Source organism: Ochotona princeps, chromosome 13 (genome assembly GCF_030435755.1).
Source record: "Ochotona princeps isolate mOchPri1 chromosome 13, mOchPri1.hap1, whole genome shotgun sequence".
Taxonomy (NCBI): Eukaryota; Metazoa; Chordata; class Mammalia; order Lagomorpha; family Ochotonidae; genus Ochotona; species Ochotona princeps.
The window spans coordinates 41764228-41788638 of NC_080844.1; the positions used below are offsets into that span (position 1 = coordinate 41764228).

The 24411-nt window shown below is 40.5% G+C and overlaps 1 protein-coding gene across 4 annotated transcripts; it reads right to left on the minus strand.

Moving 5' to 3' along the window:
• Positions 1–1684: 1684 nt before the first annotated feature.
• Positions 1685–23360, minus strand: LOC101519662 (cytochrome P450 2C21-like). Of its 4 annotated transcripts, none has more exons than XM_058671261.1 (9): positions 23196–23360; positions 21528–21690; positions 18723–18872; positions 9737–9897; positions 7102–7275; positions 6765–6906; positions 4582–4769; positions 3057–3198; positions 1685–1897 (listed from the first exon to the last, which is right to left on the minus strand). In XM_058671261.1, the coding sequence occupies exons 1-9, from the start codon at positions 23358–23360 to the stop codon at positions 1716–1718; spliced, it is 1467 nt and encodes a 488-aa protein (XP_058527244.1). In that variant the 3' UTR covers positions 1685–1715. The 4 variants fall into 4 exon arrangements, with proteins under 4 accessions (XP_058527244.1, XP_058527245.1, XP_058527246.1 ...); XM_058671262.1 differs by having other exon boundaries at positions 9737–9860; positions 18716–18872; XM_058671263.1 differs by lacking the exon at positions 18723–18872.
• Between the last annotated feature and the right edge of the window lie 1051 nt (positions 23361–24411).

Below are 24411 nucleotides of genomic sequence, written 5' to 3' on the forward strand. Positions count from 1 at the left end.
AATCCCAGCAGCCCCTGCTTCCCATCAGCTCCCTGCTTGTGCCCTGGGAAAGCAGTCGAGGATGGCCCAAAGCCTTGGAACCCTGCACCCGCGTGGGAGACCCGGAGGATGCTCCTGGCTCCTGACTTCAGATTGGCTCAGCTCCATCCACTGCAGTCACTTGGGGAGTGAACCATTGGATGGAAGATCTTCCTGTCTCTCCTCCTCTCTGTATACTCACCTTTCCAATGAAAATAAATAAATCTTTTAAAAAAATCATCAAGCAATTTAGTCATCAGACTTTAAAACACTATCATAGTTTTTCTTTATTTTACTATTTATTTCTTTACTTGTTATTATTAATTTTATTACTTTATGATACAGTTCCACAGACTGAGATTTCCCTTCAGATGCACTATTAATAGAAAAAGAAGCATATATAATTTAATTTGCGCTGTGTTTCAGGATCAATTAAAAGTATAAGTTCACCCATGCAATAGCCAAGATACTAAATCCTTGCCTTGCAGGCACCAGAATCCCATATGGGTGCCGGTTTGTATCCCAGCTACTCCACTTCCCATCCAGCTTCCTGCTTGTGGCTGGGGAAAGCAGTAAAGAGTGACCAAAAGCCTTAGACCCTGCACCCACTTAGGAGACACAGAAGAAGCTCCTGGCTTCAGGTTTCAGATTGGTGTACCTCTGGCCATTGCAACCACTTGGGGAATGAACCAGCAGATGCAAGATCCTTCTCTCTGTCTCTCCTCTCTGTGAATTTGCCTTTCCAATAAAAATAAATAAATCTTTTTTAAAAAAAAAATTATAAGTTCAGATACTCTATGTAGCACAACCATTCCACATCCACAAAAACACACTGGATAAATAGTGTAAGAATAATGATACAAGCATAAAATAATAGCACTTGTACTAAGATTTTTTAAGTCTAAATATCCCTGGATTAGGAAGTAGATCTCAACAGAGTAATAATTTTGAAATTCTACACTAACATGCAATGAAGTACATGTATTTATGTGACTTGTAAGAGTATCTATGTTATCATGTGTCATAGTCAAATAAGAGCTTCTAATACACACATGAAAAAAACACGTACATGTTAGCCTGTGTATGTGTTCAAGTATAATCATATCCACACATTCCTTTATTGTTGAACTGATTGTTATGCGTTCAGTGTGTGTATGTGTGTACCTAACCACTGAATACAAGAAAGGGTATCCTGGAACAAACCGATATATTCCAACTTTAGCTCATGTTATTCCCTTTGGCTAAAGTAATTTTCTTTTGTTTTCTCCCTTTATCTGTATACACCTAAATACATACACCTACATGTTCATCATATATGTTTCCTTATAAACAAGTAGCTATATTTCAACAGAATTGGGAAAGACAGAATGTAGTCCAATGTCGAGACGTATTCCCATGTAAATTTATAGGCAGGAGAGATGAAGGAACTTCAAGGTTTATTTTAACATTTCTTGGATGTTTGAACAAGATTGCGTTTGATTATTACTTTTCATTACAACAAAATATCAAACTTACATATGCTTTCCCATAGGTATGTACCATTGATGACAGGGTGCTTACGATTCAGGATTATATTCTAAAAATAATTCAACTGGTGATGAAACAGTGAGCTTTCTCTCATGCAGGATGATTTGAACTGGAGCTTCAAGGATGAAAAGGTCAGGCAGAACAGCCTCCCTCTGCACCTTATACCTTCTTCAGGCTGGAATGAAGCACAGCTCATAGAAGGGCGGAACAGAGCCCAACCCATTCACAACAGGCGCAGTGTCAATATCCTTTGGGTCAACCAGGGGTTTCAGGGTAAATTGCTGCAAAATGTGGCTCAGGGTTAAGAACAACTCCATGCGGGCCAGGCCTTCCCCAGCACAAACTCTTTTTCCTGAAAAAAATACACATCAATTAATCATTTATTGTGTTTCTGAATTAATACTCAGGGGACTTTAAATAAATATTTGATCACTAAATCTGTTAGTGACTGATTAACTAATTCTCATCCAAACCAGGGTTTTCATTTCTCTAATACACATTTCTGTGTGTGCCATACAGCAAGTGTTTGCTGTGCACCCACATTGGAACTGCTCTGCTGAGTCTTGCCAGTGCCATCATCCTTCACACACATTCGGTTGCATCCACACAATATGGGCTTCTTCATCTAGCTCCTATCCAGTATTCAACAGATTTATTCCTACTCATCTAGATTTGAAAAGACATTCTTAACCTTCTCATATACCAGATTTCAAGAAATTAAATAGCCACTGTCAATTATAAAAAGAATTGTCGTAAGTGACCACATGCCATTCTGAGAGCCTCATTCCTTTCTACTCCTCGGTGCAGTTCCCCCAACACCAACTGTTACCAACTATTCACCAGTTCCCAAACAGAGAGGCCACTGGAAGTTTATCTCAGACTGAATCATTCCTCTAACTGAAGTGCTGACATCTTCTGCTCTACCTCGTCATACTATTGATATTTTCCACATCCTTTAGAATTCACCTGATTTCTCTGATTTCATGCAAGTGTCCTGCACATGTTCAATGTATACAATATCACTTATCCTCAATCCCCTCTTTCAGAGGAAGAAAGGAGTTCGTTGGGAGTACATGGCTTTCCTCACCAGGATATATCATCCAGCCAAAGATATCACAATGGAATCATTACCTGCCTATTTTTCTCATCCTGTCTCGTACATGAATCATCTGTTTCATACTCCTATGTATATTCCTGGATCTGAGCATTAAATTGCTACATGTAAGGGTCCCAGCAAGTTTTACAGAGCGAACCTGATGCTCAGGGCTGATGAGAAGACCTAGAGGACTGGATTCCCAGGAGAAGTTCTAGAGAATTTCTGTGATAGATCAGAAAGCAGAAGCAGTGAGAGTAGCCTCAGCCCAAGAAGAAACACCTGGACCTTGAGAGTGCTGTCTCTGGGCTCATACCAAAAGGCAATTCCTACAGTCAGGAGGAGCCCCCCTACCCAGCAAAGTTCCCTCTCATTTCACAGGAGCTCTGATGTGCAGATGAAATGGAAGCTCACTCACCTGCTGAGAAAGGCATGAAGTGGTCACTCTTTCTAAAATTGCCATTTGCATCCAGGAAGTGGCCTAGGTCAAACTTCTCCGGGTTGGGAAACTCTTTGTCATCATGCAGAACAGAAGTCAGAGATGTCATTATGTTTGTGCCCTGATAGAAAGAAAAACAACAACTGAAAAATACAGAAATCATGCATGTAAAAAGCATAGCAATCCCCCATTGCAATCTTTTGTTCTACAGATAGAGTCATTGAGGCATCAAAACAAGAATTACTTTCTAATGTCACAGAACAAAGTAATGAACAATCCTTCCAGGTCTTGAAACATGCAGTGCCCAATTCAGGCCCCATTGTTCTGAGACCCATCCTCCCCAGTTTGTAGCATGACAGTAGCATGACTTGGCAGAAAATCAAGGAACACCGCCCCCCCAGTCTTTGGTTTTGACAAGTAAATTATTCTGTTGTCTAATAGAGCTGATATCACTGTAAATTCAGCTCATTCCCTTCAGAACCAAGTATGAGAGTCTTTTATCATATTTTTCTGAAGTCTTCATTTTTCCACCAAGATGAGAATGTGGTAACTACTCCACCTCTGGCTATATTCTTCCCATGAATTTTCACACATTTATAAAGGAAAAAAATAAATTTATATTCAATTTCTACAAGACTTTTCCTTAAATGAGAGACCTAGTATAATAAATTAATGTTTACCTTACATATCAATGACTCTTCCTCTTTATAAAATTGCGTATGATCTGAACTCCCCACTAAATGAAATGTTAAATAACAAGAGGGAAGGAATCCTCCTGAGGAGAAAGGTTTACTTTACATAATAGGAGAGTCCCTCTGTCACAACAAGGGCCACAGAAGAGACCTCAAAGGCACTGCATCTAGCTAAGGTTGCAAATCCAGGGCAGGGAAACTGGGAAAGCTCCCTTCCAGGACTCTGATTTCATCTCTGGGTGGAAAGCCAAGACCCCCAAGAAAAAGATGGTAAGGAAGTTAGAAGTTCAAGGAGAGTTCAGGGCTCAAAGTAGCATTGTGGAGGATATTAAACAAGTTCAGATGGGGTGCAAATCAGGATTGTGGGGCACAGCTGAGGATACTTTTAAAGTTAATGAAAATAATTCCAACAAACTTGGAGTTGGCAATAACACCATCATCCTGCTAAACAGCATGATCTTTTTCAGAAGCCATCAGCAACCCAAAGACCAACAGAGATGAAGGAAACCATTGTATTGGACATTTTACTAGTAGCAAAAGAGAAAGTAGTCAGCAGGTGGAAATCTAGGATGCTGATTATTTATGAAGAAAAATAGAACACACAGTGGAAAACGGAAGTAGACAAAAAATTGCATGGCTTGACAAGGAGATTGTGGAAATAACTATAAACTAAAAAATCCTGTGGGAATATAAACATTCTTATAGAATAATTTATCAACAAACTAAAAGGTAAGGAACATAAAAATCACAGGGTAAAATGCCTGAGTAACAGAGGATCCCTGAGGAGATATGAAGATGAAACTGCATCTCACCTTTGGGATAAAGTAGTCTCTAAATTTGACATTCTTAGTCACTTCGTGGGGCAGATTGACTGGGACAAGGTCAATGAATCTCTGGATCTCGTGTACGACAGCATCCGTGTAGGGCATGAGGCTCCTGTCCTGCATGCAGGGGCTCCGATTTCTGCCAACCACACGCTCAATCTCTTCACGGACTTTAGCTGCAAAGGCAAGAATCAAAGCTTGTGTTTGGCACGGACAAAGATATGAAGTACCTTCAATGGTTCCCCTCATCATTGTCATGCTGTGACATGAGATGTGGAGGCATGAACGAATACAGTGCTACCGTAGAAACGGAAAAAAAAGAGGTGTTGCAACTTCCTGGGAAAACTGCAAGTTCATGACACACTTAAACATGTATGCATATATGAAACACAGCTGTATCATGAAATTCATTTCCCAATCCAGAGCTTGTGTGTATGGACTATTTGGGGTTCTGCAAAGAAGAAGGCAAACTTCAATAATTTTGTGGATGGTAGCCTTAATCTTAAATGTCAATTCCAAAAGAGTATGAAATACTTCATATATAACATGCTTAAAAGTAGAACAAGTTGATAAGGTGCTTAGTTGGTACCGCACAGAGGCATAGGAATTAAGATACCATTTATGAAGTTGTGATTCATGATTGATAAGCTGAACTATTCATTTTATCATTTATTTTGTAACAGTTAAGAATAGTTCTATACGCTGAGTGTTATTTTGTGTATTTTAGTGAGTCCCAACCTAGGGAAGTACACCACTTTGCTAAGATTACACAGAGTAGAGGTGGCTTTGCCATGAGGTCTCCCTTCAACAAACAAGGAGTCAGAGATGTTGTACAGCAGCCATGACTCTCGGCAGACACAGCTTCAACTAGGAGAGGAACAACACGAAGTCACCAGTACTAGTGTTAGTAACCCAAGCCCAAAGTAACAGTCCCATGATGTCACGTTGGTCTAGCAGTTACTACCAGATGAAGATCTGTCTTTCCTATGGAGCATGTGGAAATTCTAGGCTTGAGAACAAGAAGAAAAATGTGTGAATCACACACAAGTTTAATTTTACCTTCCCAGATTGAGAAAATGGATTTTCATCCAGAAGAGAGTGATGACACAGAGTTTTAAAGAACACTAATAAAATCAGAATGCTCAGAAGAATACCAGAGTAACGACAAACAAGGGAAGAAAGAAGAGAAAAATCTATAGGGAGACTATACAAAACATTAAAAGGAATGTTGAAGTCTAAGTCCCAGAGAAAAGCATGTAAGAGGAGCTATTGCAATGCTCTTCGTCTGCTTGAGATTTAAAGGTCTGGGCGGCGGGGGGGAGGGTCAATGTCTTACACTATTTCCAGCTGCCATCATGGCAGGACATCTGCAGCTTTGAGGAAGTCTGAGTCATGGGAAAAGCCCAGAGGCAGCATGACTTACAAGGCCAGCAGAAGGGGTGTGCAGCTTGTGCTTCTGCAGGGCATTACAAGGAAAGCTTCTCCTATTCATTGAAGGAGGGAAGGGAGACCCAAAAGTGAGAACACAGATGCCAGTCTTGTGAAGACAAGCATTGTTAAATGTAATCATACTAACCATGTCTCAATGCGCCAAAATCTAAAACATGATACAGTAATAAAGAACACCTCCTCTTAGATAGGGCACCATAACGAGGTAAAAAAAATGGAAAAGCTACATCTCCAAGAGAAGTTGGTGACAGATTTAAAAAATTTCTTTTTAAGAAGAGGTTCTTTTCCTACCATGGATATAACTCCTCTTAACAGATGAATGGATCTTTTTGTGGTCACAGATTGTGTTCTTGTTAGGCAAATCTCTGCATCCTAACAGTTGAGTAGAAGTGCTTTTTGATAAAATAAATTTATCTGGGCATGGAAAGCATCTACTTTTCTCCAGATCCTGAGACAACAGTTTCTACACCTGTCCACAGCTGAGTAAAGGACTCGGGGTACTCTTCTGTAGCTATTGCCGTAGTATACCTGGCACACTGTCAGGAGAAACAGCTGCCTCTCCCCTCCCAGTCTCTGTTGTTTAAATATGCCATTATATCTTTAAGTTATTTTACATGAACTAAATCCATCTAGTGGTAGTTACATGCACTTTTCCTGGAAATGCTTTCCATACACTTTCTAGACAGTTCTCAGCGTTGTCCTGCTATCATCTAGAATCGTACCTGCGACCTCAGGGTGTTTCAGCAGGAGCAAGAGTCCATATCGAATTGTAGTACTTGTGGTTTCTGTTCCTGCAGTAAACAGATCCCATACACTAATAATCAAGTTGTCCAGGGTAAATTCGGACTTTTCATTGTATTTCTCCTAGGATTGAATACCAGAATTAATTGTTCAGCACATGCATTATAAATAGCATATATAAAAGAGGGTGTGCAAGCAATGAATACATCTTAGAAGAGGAAAATTTTATTTAATATCCCAGAAACCAAGAGAAACAAAGGTAAACCATAAGTCACATCACACAGAGAGATTAAGTAGAAAAGTATGGCCACATCGTACCTTTTCCATTTTTATCAGGAAATAGTCAATATAATCTCGAGGGTTATTCAAGTCCAAAGATGCTTGATGCTCTCTTACTTTCTCCAGAATAAACTGTTTTTGGGTGGCAATGTTGTTAAACAACTCGTTATGACACCCAGGGAGATAACGTAAAACAGGGAAAGCATTACACAACTAAAAAAGAAAAAGAATCCTTCATTAGTTCATTCAGCAGCAGTTCAGGACCTTACTAGGTGTCACATACCATCTGTTACATGTGGAGTAAATAAAGATAAATAAGACTTGCTTCCTGATACTTAGAGAAGAGGGCACAAAACTAGTTACGGTTAGAGGATGAACAGGTTGCAAATCAACTTCAAACCCTCCCACACTCCTTTCCCTCTCTGGAGGAATACAAGAACTTGCCCTGTTGTCAGCTCAATCCACCTGAGAACACTGACTTCAAAAGGTAAGTTTGTGATTCTATGGCACCACTTGAGTGTGACCAGAGTTGGAATCCACTTTGGCCTATGTGTATTTCTCTGGGGTGTCACCTCAAAGAGGATGGGACTCACGCACATTTGCTGTTACAAGAAATGGTACATCATAAACATTAATTCCCAAATGATCACGGATTCTGTTCTTAGGCGTTCACTGTCCCTTTGAGTGTGCACATTGACCTGACTCATTGGGCTCTTGCTGCTCCAAGTGCCCACTGACCCTGCTTCACACAATCCCTTAGAGACTTCATGCCCTTGAGACACTGAAACAATGTATTCTAGTGGAAGAAATAATAGAATCAGACAACAAGAACTAGATTTCAAAACCAGCTCACCGGTGGTCTTCAATAAGCCTGTTTGGAAAAAAGCTGATTAGCTCTGAGTTCTAATTTCCTGTTTCAAGGATTGAGCAGGTCAGACTACTTGTATTTCTTGATACTTGCCAGGAAGAAGGTATCCTGACCGTGAATCTTCACAGAAACTTGGAGGGGGGTGGTTTCTTCCATTGCAAATATTATTGTATTGTACTTATAATTCTAAATTTGCCACTGTAATCAAACTTATTCACATTTATAACATCATGATGTTAAAGACTGAAGTGTTTTTCAGCCACAATTAGAAGTTGAGGAAGAACACTGACACAGTTCATAGGAATTGTTAGCTGAGTTATAATTAAATTCCAAAGTATCAGTTACTGTCTACTAAGCACCTCCTCCTTCAGGAAGTATTGGATTCGGGACTAACAATATGTGCAGCTTGAGTCTATACATTTTTTTTAAATTATGTATTTCTGAAATAATGTTGTTCACAGAACTCTTGGTATAGTTGAAGTTTCTACTGCTAAGAACATTGGAGTTTATGTAATTTCTATTTCAGACCTATAAACTCTGGTTGAGTTCCCCACACTTTGGTTGAACTTCAAGTATTGTCAGGTCTGGCTGGTAGTACCTGGGAATCACTTTGGCCCCCAGGCACATGGCCTAAAGGCTGGCACTGAACATTTCCAAGTAGGCCAGCACATGCCCATGGCATACACATGCCCATGGCATACTGGACAACACCAAGTACATGTGCTGGGTAACCCTGGAGATCATGAATTGTAGCTTTTTTTCAAAAAAAATTATTTATTTGTATTGGAAAGGCAGATATACAGAGAGGAGGAAAGAGAGAAAGATCCTCTGTCCTCTGATTCACTCCCCAGTGGCTGCAATAGCCAGAGCTGAGCCGATCTGAAGCCAGGAGCATGGAGCCTCCTCCGGGTCTCTCTTGTGGGTGCAGGGTCCCAAGGCTTTGGGCCGTTCTCCACTGCTTTCCCAGGCCATAAGCATGGAGCTGGATGGGAAGCAAGGCCGCCAGGACATGAACCAGCACCTATGTGGAATCCCAGCACATGTAAAGCGAGGACTTTAGCAGCTAGGCTACCACACTGGGCCTGCATTGTAGCTTTTAATGATTGCACAATATAACTTACACATATTTTATGATACTGTATCATAGTAATAAATCAATTTTATATCATCAATCTCTATAGTTGTAAACATTGCACAAAATGGAATATAGGATCTCTCAAAGCAAATCTTTCTAGGAATAAAGAACTCTGATAGTATGCTTTTCTTCATATTCTGCTTTATTGCATGCTTCAGGTTTCATCTCAACACATTAAGTTGATATGTTAACACATGTGGTTACAAATGGTAGTGTGGTAAATATATTGATATTTCAAATAGGCAAGTGGGCCCGGCACAATAGTATAGTGGTTAAAGTCCTCGCATTGAAAGCACCAGTATCCCATATGGGCTCTGGTTCTAATTCCAGCAGCCTTGCTTCCCATCCAGCTCCCTGCTTGTGGCCTGGGAAAGCAGTCGAGGATGGCCCAAAGCTTTGGGACCCTGCACCCGCGTGGGAGACCCAGAAGAGTTCCTGGCTCCTGGCTTTAGATTGGCTCAACTCCAGCCCTTGCGGCCACTTGGGGAGTGAACCGTCAGATGGAAAACCTTTCTCTCTGTCTCTCCTCCTCTCTGTATATCTGCATTTCCAATAAAAATAAATTAATCTTTTAAAAAATAATAAAATAAAATAGGTAGGTGGAAGGTGATAGACTTGAGCAATAGATCAACCAGAAATTTTCTTCTGATTTAAATACAATGAGACCTTACCTGTATCCAGGGAGTGCTTACAATTCTGAGGTTTTCATGAAAATACTTGACCAAGGCTTGAAACTTTAGATCACTGTATTCAAAACGATTCTGGAAAATGATGGAGCAGATCACGTTGCAGGGAACATAGGACAGAAGGGAGGAAGGATCACAGGGGTTTGCTGAGAGAAAGGGAAGACAGAAGTAAGTACACAGTCCTCACAGAAATCTCTAAGTGACTGCGGATTATGTTTCTCAAACACAATGTTTCAATCCAGTCCAGTTTTTAGTATTCCCCAAAAATTTCTCCTATTTAAGTCATTTCTAAATGTCCTTGACCAAAATAAGAGAACAAGTGAAAAGAATTTTTTCTAAAATATCTATCAATGTCAGCAATTTATATCTCAGTGTGGATGCTTCCTCAGCAGGTCCACAAAAACTGAGCAAGCTAATATCAAAGCCAAGAGACTGGAACAACTTGGAATTTGTATTTCCAAAACTCATTTGAAACAACTTACTATCTTGCAGAAGAGCAGTATAAAAAGAAACTTTAGAATTACCTTCAAATTGTTCCTAAAATGTTTTTGGAAACCATAGATAATAAAAACACGATTTCAGTTTTTGAAATTTGATTGTTGACAACTCATAAACCTCACTATCCTCCATTTTCCCTCCTATTCACACATGGACAAGTTGATCAAAGTGCCTAACAGCTCTCTCCTTTACCACAAGTACCAGGTCTAGTCCACACTGGTCCTAGCCTATACCTGGCAATCATTTTACTTCTCTCCTCCCTAAACACCATGAAAACCTCAAACCAACATCCTGTCCCTGCTTTCTCACACAATATTCAGATTTGAAAACACCCTGCTCTTCAAAGAAAGCAACAAGTGAAGACTTTTCCTGGGATGTTGATATGCGCATGGCATCATTAGCCTCAACATCCCAACCAGAATTCAGGAGAATTTTCACAAATTTTCACAAATTGCTAAGTTACATGCACAAGATGCTGTACAAATCTGTGAAAGGAATTCTCAACCCTTAGATACATCCAGAGATGAAAGGGCTTCCCCAAAACAATAAGGTTCCACAAATAGGGAATGAGGCAGAGGTGGGTTAGCAAGATCAGGCAGTTGACATAAGATCATAGTCAACATGGGAAAAGTCAAATCAATTGATGGTGAGTTCTCCTTAAAATACAAATTCATTGCAAAAACATCAATTCCTGCAAAATGTATATCAAAGTTCAATACTCATTAGTTATTTCTATGTATAAATTTCATCCAAAGAAGGTTGTCCAAAAACACAATGAGTTAAAAAGATTGTAATTGTGTGCTAACAGAAAATGTGTAAACAATCCTAGCAAAAACTAAAAGCCAGGTAAGAAAATTGTGGTGAGTCTAACTAATGGAATGTTTTACCATTGAATTAATTAAGCATATTAACATATCTAGGTGGGCAGAATCAGGCTGGATGCCAACACCCATTGGTTCTTGTAGAAGACATGGCTGAAAACAGAACTGACCCAGCAATTGCAACCACCAACATATGCATAAGCTGACGGGGGCAACAGGCTGTTCTGGACCCTGTACTGGCATGCACACACAGGAGTCAGGCCAGGGATCACCTCAGACAGTTTCTTTGAGGATCCCTTGAACTGAACTGCTAATCTCAGCACCCCAACCATGAAGAGAAGTGCAGGTTTCAATGGTCTGACCATGGAGTACAAGTGTCAAAGCTGAGCCTCTCAGAGGCTCAGATGGAACAGTAGACAGCAAATCCAAGTGCACGTGGAGGATATGGCAGTCTATTGGAACCTGCAGAGGATACCTGGTACCACAACAGGACGGACAATAGAACAAAGCTCTATCTACCCCAGCAATGTGTTGGCAGTGAAAATCTGGGCAAAGGGAGACTCTAAGGTAGACTGTGTCAGCCAGTGGATTCTGGAAAAATTTAATCATGTTTGGAATGGTGAGATTGGCAGCAATTCAGAAATACTGGGCTATCAAAACCACTTGAACAGGACCATCAGAGAATGCCCCATGTTGGGGACCTGGGATGGGTGGGAGGCTTGGTGGGCTTCTCCCTTTATTCTCCCCTACTCCAAATCTAGAAAAAAATAATGTGGAAACAGTGGTCTTACCCACTTTCCTGTACCCCTTGACCCTTTGTGCCTTAATCAACTATATAAAGATGATCAAAAAACAGCAAATATATATGTGTGTGTGTGTGTATATACACACATGTATATATATGTATGTATATATACACATGTGGATATATATATATATATATATATATATATATATATATATCCATTCCCCATGTTACATTTAAAGAAAAGTTTGCAGGAAAATCAAGATGACAGAATAGAGTAAGGACATATTTAAAAAGACAGAGAATCATTAGCTGTAGTGAAGCAGTGAGGACACATTCCAAGAAATAGAAGAGGACAGGCTGATGGCAGAGGATCACCTGGAGACTGACAGACATGGGAAAGCAGCAGAGACAACAATGTGATGTTGCAGTGACCAGATAACCAAGTGGCAGTCAGCATTCAGTGAACTGAGCTCCACCATTGACCAGAGCTCCACCAGCAACCAATTGGGAAGAGGAATTCATCCGGAGCTCAGGAGGTGAACTCAGGCAAAGAACTTCCCATCTTGCTGATTTGTTTGTTTCGACCAGGAGCATAGACAGAGCAGTATACCCAAAAGGTGGTGCAGAAACAGGGTGAATTTCACAGACAGATCTCCACCAGAGCCAAATATGGTGCCACTTTATGTAGGGAGACAAAGGCTGTGAGACAGGACTACACATGTACTAAACTGGCAGTGAACTCATTTTTGGTGCAGTACATTGCAACAACATGGCATTCTATAGGTTCCAACCAAAATAGGTCTGGGTAGTCCCCAGACCTAATAGCCATCAGGTCCAGAACTCCACCTGTAGTACATTAGGTGTCAGTTTGTACAGTCTGGCAAAGACATTGAGATGGGTGGGACAACAGTGAGTCGCACATGTGCTGAGCTGAGAGTGAACTGACTTGCAGCTCAATGCAGTATACTGGTCTCACAAAGAAAATAATACCAACTTTGGCATCATATGGGTCAAAATAGGTCCAGGTAGACGTCAGACCAAACAGCCAGCAGTTTTCAACAAGATCAGCACCACCAATAACCTAGTTATCTGGTGTCTCCCGAGTACTGGGATTTGCTCAAACTGGAACTGGGAGAAAGGTTGTATGGACAGCAGTGCAGTCACAGCACAGGATCACAGGAGGTAGAGGGTGGTGAACCAGGAGTTGGGGCTACAGAAACCATGGTGGAAGCCTAACACAAGAAGCTCCCAAGAGAGAATGGTACAAGTGACTGCAAACACAAATACCAAATACAACCAGTAAAATCAACCTGCAGACCTAAGTGTGACACAGCTTAGAAACCTGCCCTAAGGAGAAGAATCTGCTAACCAGAAGTACAATGACCAACAGCACAAAAAGGACAGTAGCACAATGAATATTACTGAAGACTCCCTCGCAAAGGAGCAAAAGACCTTGCCAACCTCAGAGTTAACTGAGGAAGACGTAGAGAAAATGGGGGATACAGAATTCAAAGCGCTTGTTATAAAGCTTATCAACAAGAAGCAGTACCTACAGGAGTTCAAGGAATTTAAGGAATATGTCACACAGGAAATAGCAACACTGAAACAAAATCAAGCTGAATTATTAGAAATGAAAGACACAATGGAACAAATTAAAAACTCAGTGGGAAATCTCCATAATAGAATTAATAAGCAGAAAAATCTCAAAATTGGAAGATGTTTCTTGCCACAATGATGAAATAATCAAAAAGCAGGAAGAGGAACTGAGTCAAAACAAGAAAAGTATTCAATAATTTAGAAACACTGTTAAAGGCCAAATGTATGAATTATGGGAGTCGCAGAAGGCACAGAAAGAGAAACTGCGTTTTAAAATGTATTTAATGATATAATAAAGGAAAATTTCCCTAATCTGGAGAAAGAATTGGGAAACAAAATACAGGAGGGGCACCGAACTTTCAACAGGGTTGACCAAAAGCAATCCTCACTTGATAATCAAGCTCTCTTCAGTTAAACATAAGGAGAAGACTTTTAAATGTGCATGTGAAAAAAATCAATTGACATATGGAGGAATGGCAATCGGTCACAGCTGATCTCTCACAGGAAACTCCACAGGCCAGAAGAGAATGGAGTGTCATATATCAGATTCTAGGAGGAAAAGATGTCAGCCCAGAATAATATACCCAACAAAGCATTCCTTTGTCTTTGAAAATAAAACAAAATTCTTCCACAGTGAAGAAAACTCAAGAATACACTTCTTCCAGACTTGCCCTACAAATGATACTTAAGATGGTCTCTTGACAGAAAAAAGAATAGCACTCACCAAAACCAAAAGGCAGATGTAAAGAACATCCTGGTGAAATAACAGAAGACTAAATCGAACAATAAACAACCCATTGGTAACATGACAGGGTCAAATTACCACCCATTCATAGTAATCCTGAATGCAAATGGCTTAAATTCATTTATCAAATACCATAGTCTAGTCAACCGGATCAAAAAAACAAAATCCAACTATCTGTTGTCTACAGGAGACACGTCATACCAACAAAGATCAGTGGAAACTATATCTCATGGATTTTGATGTCTTGGTTTTTATTTTCTTCAAAATAGTTTTTTTCCTAATATTAAATTCATAGGTCATACAGTAGCATCATTTTCTTCAAGAAGGTTCTTGATTTTCTTTTTCATTTCTTCAGCAACACTTTAGTCATTCAGTAGAACATTATTTAACTCATGGCATTGTAAATAGCTATTTGTCTTCCTATTGTTGATTTTGTTTTGTGGCTTTTAATGGTATATATAGGAACGGTATGTGAAATAGAGGCTATCATATTCAGATGTGAGGATACAATCCAGTATGCATCTCTACATCCAGATCAAAGATGGACTCCCAACGAAACTGTTAACTATTTCTTGTCAATAGGATGCCAGACTCTCTGTCACTATCCATGCCCAAAACGATGGACTTAAGAGTGTTTATGAACAATTATACTATTCTAATAATATAGGGGAAATCAGTATGTGGGGAGAAGGAATTTGGGGAGGGGATAAAGGAAATCCCAGAGCCTGTGAACTATATCATATTTATAATTATAATTAATAATAGAGGAAAAAGAAAAATTTGCAGAGAAAAAGACAAGACTAGGCCTCATGTTCATATTCTCTTTCTATCAGATCTCCCACCAGTTTCTAGTTAGTAAGTCTCAAAAGCTCAAATATGAAATGGGCCTTTTTCTACCAGTTGTTCAGTCAATTGGGATGGCCTTGTCCCGTATCAGAGTTCCTGACTTGGTGTCCCAGATCTGCTCCTGAGCTCACAATTAGTTTACCACTCGTGTGCCCCTGGACAGAAGAAGATGATGACTAAAGTAGTTGGATCCCTGCCACCAATGTAATGTAGCAGCCCAGGAGAGTATTCTTGGCTCCCAACTTCAACTTGGTTCAACTCCAGCAATTATAGATATTTGAAGTGCGCCTGGAAATAGTAGCTTCATTTCTGTCTCATTTTTTTCTTTTGTGTTTTGTTTTTTGTTGTTGTTTAATGTATTCATTTTATGACATAATTCTATAGGCTCTGGACTTTCCCCTATATTGTGCAATATTATTACAAAAGTATAGTTCTTTAAAAACAGTCATAAGTCCATCATTTGCTATTTGCGTGTATCTTGACATTAGATTTTTTTTTTAAAGCTCCACTTCCCATCCAGCTCCCTGCTTGTGGCCTGGGAAAGCAGTTGAGGACGGCCCAAGGCTTTGGGACACTTCACCCGCGGGGAGTGAAACAACGGATGAAAGATCTTCCTCTCTGTCTCTCCTCCTCTCTGTATATCCGGCTTTCCAATAACAATAAAATCTTAAAAAAAAAAGATTTATTCATTTTATTACAAAGTCAGATATACAGAGAGGAGCAGAGATAGAGAGGAAGATCCTCCGTCCGATGTTTCACTCCCCAAGTGAGCCGCAACGGGCCGATGCTGCGCCGATCCGAAGCCGGGAACCTGGAACCTCTTCCGGGTCTCCCACATGGGTGCAGGGTCCCAATGCATTGGGCCGTCCTCTCCTGCTTTCCCAGGCCACAAGCAGGGAGCTGGATGGAAAGTGGAGCTGCCGGGATTAGAACCGGCGCCCATATGGGATCCCGGGGCACGTTTAAGGCTAGGACTTTAGCTGCTAGGCCACGCCGCCGGGCCTGACATTAGATTTTTCATGATTAACATTTTGTATTTGAAAGATAGGTTTACAGAGAGAAGACAGAGAGAATAGTGCATGGTAAAGAGAGGCAGATCTTCCATCATTGGGTTCACATCCCAAATAACTCAATATCCAGTGCTAGGAGCTTCTTCAAGTTCTCCCACATAAGTACTCAGTGAGACTCTTATGTTACCATACCAGCCTGGCTGTTTCTCTTTCTCTCTCTCTCTCTCTCTCTCTCTCTCTCTACCTGTTAGAACAAAATAGCTAAATATTCAATATTAAAGATGGCTTCATTTTCATATTCAAAGTAACTAAAAAAGGTAAAAAAATGATATGGCAATGGTTAAAAAGCACAACAGAAATAAATCATAGGAAATATAGTACTAAAGAATTATAATGTCTCTTTAAAATATTTAACTCCTTCATTATTATTATTATTATTATTATTATTATCACTATATAATACAGTTCCATAGGCCCTGGGATTTCCCTTATCCCCTCTCCAGCTCCCCTCTCTAAATCCTCTCCCACTGAGTTCCCCTATATTATTACTGTAGTACAGTTCTTCATAAACAGTCATATGTCCATCAATGTGGGCATGGATAATGGCAGACAATCCAGCATCCTATTGTCAAGATATAATAAACAGCTTCATCGGGAGTTCATCTTTGATTGGGATATAGAGGTGCATACTGCATTGTATGTACATTGTATTGTACATCTGGATATGATAGTCTCCATTACACAGTTACTATGCATCCCCTTAAATGAAAAGCCACAAAACAAAATCAGCAATAGGAAAATAGAAGGAAATTAACAATGCCATGAGTTAAATAACATGCTACTGATTGACTAATGTGTTGTTGAAGAAATGAAAAAGAAAATCAAGAACCTTCTTGGGCCCGACGGCGTGGCCTAGCAGCTAAAGTCCTCGCCTTGAATGCCCCGGGATCCCATATGGGTGCCGGTTCTGGTCCCGGCAGCTCCACTTCCCATCCAGCTCCCTGCTTGTGGCCTGGGAAGGCAGTTGAGGACGGCCCGGAGCTTTGGGACCCTGCGCCCATGTGGGAGACCTAGAGGAGGTTCCGGGTTCCAGCGCACATCGGCCCGTTGCGGCTCACTTGGAGAGTGAATCATTGGACAGAAGATCTTCCTCTCTGTCTCTCCTCCTCTGTGTATATCTGGCTGTAATAAAATGAATAAATCTTTTTAAAAAAAAAAAAAGAACCTTCTTGAAGAAAACAATGCTACTATACGATCTATGAGTCAGTGAAGAATTTAATGGGAAAGAAAGTGTTTTGAAGAGATGAAACTAGGGCCCGGCGGCGTGGCCTAGCGGCTAAAGTCCTCGCCTTGAAAGCCCCGGGATCCCATATGGGCGCCGGTTCTAATCCCGGCAGCTCTACTTCCCATCCAGCTTCCTGCTTGTGGCCTGGGAAAGCAGTCGAGGACGGCCCAATGCATTGGGACCCTGCACCCGCGTGGGAGACCCGGAAGAGGTTCCTGGTTCCCGGCTTCGGATTGGCGCGCACCGGCCCGTTGCGGCTCACTTGGGGAGTGAAACATCGGATGGAAGATCTTCCTCTCTGTCTCTCCTCCTCTGTGTATATCTGGCTGTAATAAAAATGAATAAAACCTTTAAAAAAAAAGAGATGAAACTAAAAAAAAAAATCTAAAAAAATCAAATGTAAGTCTTGAAGTGTTAAAGCTATGTTTACCTGTAAATCTAACCTTACAACATCTTGGCCTGATGTCCTGCCTACCATTTTCTCCTCCTGCCCTTGGTTAGGCCTGCAGGAATATTCAAACACACACAAAACCAGAAGATAGATGCTATAGCAATTCTCTCCTTGCCACCCACACTCCTGCTGCAAGTGGAATTGAGCCCAATACATTGAAAGAATTTGGTCACCACTACAATGTGGCAATAAGAACCTAATGAAGAATTTGGTCAGTTTTCAAGGTCAATATACCTAAGGCTGCTAGCTCATTACATCAATGTTCTCCACATTTCCTGTGCACACAGCTGAGCACATTGTCCAGTTCCTCTGACAACTCTATGTGATCCATTTACAAAGCTGTATTTCATGTTAAGCCAGCACTTGCACTGTTGGCACCCCTTTTGTAAGCACAAGTTCGAGTCCCCGCTATTATATTTCTGATCTAGCTCCTTGCTAATGGGTCTGGAAAAGCACGGGGTGCTGGTCCAGGTTCATGGGCTCATGCCAGCCGTGTGGGAGATTTTAATTCATGTCTGGGCTCCTGGCTTGAGCCTGACCCAGCACAGGTCATTGTGGCAATTCTGGAGTGAACCCCTGAATGAAAGGTTTCTCTCTCTCTCTCTCATTCTGATTTTCAGATAATTTTTATTGCATATACAATATTATAGCCAACAGATGTGTTAGAAGTTTTTTGTCCTGCTTCCATTCCTGGCCTATAAATTCATTGCACTATTCTTGATCCTTTCCTCTTCCATTGCCACACAAAGAGTTGGACTCTGGGTTACACTGGAGACAAGATGTCAAAGGTTTAAAGCCCAAATCAACCTGTGTCTGAGAAGAATTTTGTGCCCCCACTTAACTTCTACAACTCTCATGTACACAAAAGTGCATTTCAGTTGTTTGAGATCTTCCACCTAATTTTCAGCCCATTCATAATAGCATTTAGTCTACCCAAACTGTTATTGTGAATTAAATAAAGAAAGAAGCACCATTGGTTTTCTTTAATTCTTCTACCAGACACATGGCTTCCTCTTGAATCCGATCTTCAATAGTTTTTTTCCCCATTCCCATATTCCGCAAAACTGTGAGTGAGAAACGCCGGGTTTCTTTCCAACATTCACCATTGCTGAAAATAATTCCTATCATGAAAAAAAAAATCAAGGATATCTATTAATGTCATTCATTCCAGGTGAGATCAGACAATATCAAGAAATGATACTGGGCCTGGTGGCATGGCCTAGCAGCTAAAGTCCTTGCCTTGAACGTGCCGGGATCCCATATGGGCGTTGGTTCTAATCCTGGCAGCTCCACTTCCCATCCAGCTCCCTGCTTGTGGCAGTCAAGGACGGCCCAAAGCTTTGGGACCCTGCACCCCTGTGGGAGACCCAGAAGAGGTTTCTGGTTCCCGGCATCAGATTGGCGCAGCACCAGCCGTTGCGGTCACTTAGGGAGTGAATCATCAGATGGAAGATCTTCCTCTCTGTCTCTCCTCCTCGCTGTATATCTGTCTTTCCAATAAAAATAAATAAATCTTAAAAAAAAGAGATGATACTGATACGCAGAGATGCCATTATAGTGACATCAGCTACTGTCATTCTTCTGCCTCCTGCATTAGCCTGCTCTCTCAGTGCAACTTGGTATCTACTGTCATCACTTTTTGGTCTTATATATCACTAAACCTTTCTTTTATCAAACCCTCAAAACTTTAGATTCACTCTGTAATGGAAGTATTTTGTGTCTATTTTTCCCTTAAAGCAGGTTGAAGTGGAGTCAACAGGCCTGCCCTCTAACAACAGAGGTAATAAATCAGTTAAACTTTCAGAGATGAATTTTTTTATTGCAAATGAATGTTGAAAGAAAAAGAGACTTTGATGTTCTCAAGAGAAGTTGAGGTAACTTTTGTGTGTTACAAGAAATTTCATGACAATCTTGTTGCTCACAGATACATCTACTCATTTCAACATCCTCTTTCTGTTCAAGCGCCCACCAAAGGTGACTTGCTGTGGTTTCCACATGCTTGGAGTATGCTTCCCAGAGTCCACGTGTTTTGGTGGGGTGCAGCCAATTGATGGCTAGCTCATGCTCATCAGATTGACACCAGACAGTACAAAGATGGAGTTTTCATGCCCTGCCTTTCCTGCCTGCTTAACTTAGTAATTGAATGAATGGAAATTTGTTCCCTACAGTTCTCAATCTGATTGGAGGATGAGAGCTTAAAAACCCCAGACTTCTGCTGCATGGCTCAGTGGCTCCTGGAGTATAATGGGAGCTGCTGTCACCAAGTATGGACAATAAAGACTCCTCCTCATATACTACACTTAGCTTCGGTGTGATCTCTCTCACACCCCCACAATAGTGTGTCAATGGAAAGAGGTGATAGAACCCTTAAGAGGTAGACTTTGGTGGGAGGTGAATGGAGTTATTGGCGGTGATGCCCTCAAAAGGAATTTAGGCATTTTGTTAATTCTTGAAAAGCTAAAAAAAAATTTTAGAAAAATAAGACTCCTGACTTGTCAAGTGATCTTTCCCTTTCACTCATGATTCTGCCATATGCCGTCCATCCTCTAGTCCATCAGCAGGGGTCAGACGAATGGAGCTACCTGTTCTGGGGCTTGTAGCTTCCTCAAGTTTGAGCCAATAACCCTCTTCACTATAAGTACCCTCGCTCTGTGAGTTTTTATACCAATGGAAAACAGACAAAAACAGTGCAAGCTCAACACCAGACATCCAGGCTCAAGTCAAGGTCAGGAAGAAACTACAACCTCAAGAACCTTTTTCTGGAACAAAACTAGAGGACAGAGTGGTGGAGGCAAGAATAATTCAGACCTTACATCTTTTTTTGCAGAACTCAGTAGTCTACCAGAAGACCAACAATGTAAGATCAGCTTCCAAAACAAATGCTGAGTGGACACCAGTTCTGCTGGTCAACTTCTTATTCACTTTCACTTTATACTGAAGCAAATCAATATGCATTCAGTAAAAACTATATTCTAAATTGTGAATGTTAATCTATTCCCAGAGCCAAAGGTAAGTGGTGCTGGGCACTGACAGTGAGCCAGAGCTCCCAGCCAGCCAAAGGCATGCAACTCATGCTCAAGGAGTGCAATGTTGCTACACTAGGAAGCCGAGTGAACAAGGTGTATTAGATGCATTTTCCACTAACACTAGTTTCAGCTTCTGCAAGGACTACCTGGAGATAACCCCATCCTAAGTCAAGAAGCATCTTCATGTGATGAATAAGCTTTTGATTAGACCACTGCTCACTGTGTGCTTCTTCATGATCCTCTCCCCACAGCACATCTGCCATTAGGCGGCATAGGCCACTGGATGTCAATTCTTATGCTTAGGAATAAAACACTGACGACAAGTCTAGATGTTCCAACCTATGTTGATCCCATGTGTATTATACAAGCTTCTAAAAATACTCTTGAAATTTATGACCCAAGCTAAGAAGCAAAATAGTTGGTGAGTAAGACCATCCAACCACTTAGCCATTTTCCTCTAAGATCTCTTTCCTTATCTCCCTAGTCTCAGAGGCACAATTTAATATGAATGAGAACAGATTCAAAGACCACTAGTAGGCTTGTAAAACTAATCTCATGAAAATATTATATCACAATCATAGCATTTAAAAATGGTTTAATAATTATTTGTCAAATTATTCACAAACTTGTTTTTCAATTATGGCAAGTCTTTCAAACATTTCCCTAAATGATTCTGATTTCTCAATTCTTTAGCTTGTTTGTAATCTTTGCAACCTGTAAGCAATGAACTTTTTATCAACAGAAACATACCTAAGCCTTGGAACACTCTGTCTAAAACTGGGAAAACCCCTCTTCCAGCAAATTCCTCTGCCCGATCAATCAGCGCCTCCTTCACAGCCTCATAGCCGTGCAGCACCACAGTGGGCTTCATGCCCAAGTACACAGTGAACACAGGACCATACTCTTTGGCTAACTGGAAAAAGAACAGGAGGTGAAAATAAAAGGAATAGCAAAGACTTTGTGTTGATAGGTAAGACAAATATTTTAATATTACTCAAGACACATTTAATATTTTTCCATTCATTATTAAAAATGTCATGGAGGACATCATGTTGCAAAAAAAATAAGATACAGAAAGACAAATACCACATGTTTCTTCTTTATGGCAGATAAAATTAAACTAGAAGACAACTTAAAAAATAAAAGCCAGAGAAGAAAGACATGCACTTGTATGTCAATATTGCCAATATGCAGTTTCGGAGCTCTTAATGAAAAGATTTCAAATTCAAAGTAATTAATAAAAAATGCATTATTTAAATGATAAGTATCACTAAATTATTAGTAATTATCATCTGTAGTTTGTTTAGTCCAAACAGCTTAGCAGGATCTGAGTTATACCATGTTCATGCTATTTTATTAATTTTTACTGCAAAAATTGTAAATATAGCAAATCTCTGCCCTCTTTTTTTTTTTTAGAAAAAAATGAAATGTTTCTTCTGTTTAATAGATGGTTATCTCACTGGCCCAAGTTTAAATTAGCAATTATACTTCATTATATAATCTCCCAGATTTCTTTTACCATCAGAATGTTAAGGTTTCTAAGTTCTGATAATACGTAAGGCAATGGAGCCTGGCCATACAAGGTTCTTGTGGTGCCAGTTGAACACATCTGAATAATGGGTATCTGAGAGGGCTGGGAGCAACAGGGGCCCAGATCAGTCCATATCAGTAAGCACAGTCTGTATTCCATTTCAGAGAGGGCACAAACTATAACTGACCCAGAAGCAACAATCTGCACTTCTGTAGGAAGAAATCAGGATTCCTGGGCCTGGCGCAATAGTGTAGTGGTAAAAGTCCTCGCCTTGCACACCCCGGGATCCCATATGGGCACCGGTTCTAATCCCGGCGGCCCCGTTTCCCATCCAGCTCCCTGCTTGTGCCCTGGGAAAGCAGTCGAGGATGGCCCAAAGCCTTGGGATCCTGCACTTGCGTGGGAGACCCAGAAGATCTCCTTGCTCCTGGTTTCGGATTGGCTCAGCTCCAGCTGTTGCGGTCACTTGGGGAGTGAATCATTGGATGGAAGATCTTCCTCTCTGTCTCTCCTCCTCTCTGTATATCTGCCTTTCCAATAAAAATAAATAAATCTTTTTAAAAAAAGGAATCAGGTTTCCTTTAGAACTATTACATAAAGAACAATGAATGCAACTAAAATTGGGTTAATTCCATTAGACTTTGCCCATGAATATTTACAAAGTAAGGCATCACATCACAATAGGGAGAGAGCACTCTTACCTTTGCATTTTCAACTCCTGTCTCACGTATATCACTCTCTTCTAGCCATCCACATTCTAAAACCACATCAGGATATACTTTTAAAAGCTTGGTGTCTTTAAGAATGGTGTCTGGGATCATTTATTCTTCAACTGTTGGACAGTCTTAATAACTCAGTACAGAACACTGAAAGAAAAACATACTTACCATGCTCATAGATCTGCTGATGTTCGCAGTATTAATCTGTAGAAGATTTCCAATAATTGGGATAGGGGTGGGGCCAGGTGGGAGCTTCCCTTTGCCATGGCTTCCTTTCCAAAGAAAAAGAAGAACCAAGCAAGAGAGACAAATCAACACAACAAGGAGATCCATTGATGTGATCTGTGCAGATGCGATTGAAATCTGAGATTCCAGAGTTATTTATAAGTGCATGGCCAGCTTATTGCCACACAGGTACAAAGCCTTTGAACTTTGGATAAATACTGTTTGGCATCTGGCATGACAAGGGAAGGAAAAACAGTCACAGTGTTGATGATTAAATAAATTGCAACTGGAAATTCACACTAAAATTTAATTTCCACTTCTTCAAAATAATAGTCCTAAACTCTTATTTTAATAGTAGAGTTGGAAACTTTGATATTTTAGGATTAGCGCAAGTTTTTGGCATGGTAAATTTTCATAATGAATATATTTTGTGTCCAACTCAGCATTATGTAATCACAAGAAAGGAGAACACTGTGGTTTTTTTATATTTATCATGTTTTTAAGAACCTTGCCCTAGAATGAGAAAAAAATGACAAAGAGGAATAAATTATCAAAATCTGTTGCACACTAACAGCTTTTTGATAATGAGATCGTGTTCAGCATTGCCACTTCTAGAACAGATAATCCTACACTGTTTAGATGACAGATAGAATGAGCCCCTGTCCACTGGTTCTAATCCCAGCTGCTCTACTTTTCATCCAGCTCCCTGCCTGTGGTCTGGGAAAGCAGTCGAGGACGGCCCAAAGCATTGGGACCCACCATCCATGTGGGAGACCCAGAAGAAGCTCTTGGCTCCTGGCTTCAGATAGGCTCAGCTCCAGCCATTTAGATCACTTGGGACTGAACCAGCAGACAGAAGATCTTTCTGTAACTTCTTTGTATATCTGCCTTTCCAATAAAACTATAAATAAATACTAAAGAAAAAATGAGGCCCTGTCTAACACAGCGTCCCATTTCCTCTTTGGGAACACGTAACATCATCAGGCAGAATCTGACAAAAGTTTGTCCCTAAAAGATATTGCTGTCCTGAAAATAACTGATATTAAGAACCCCAATCTAGTTGAGACTCTACTTCCTGGGCCAGCTGCTTTAAATGCTTTTTTTTATATGAAGCTTTCATCCTCAAAATAATCTTATGTGATGAGCCCTATGATTATTT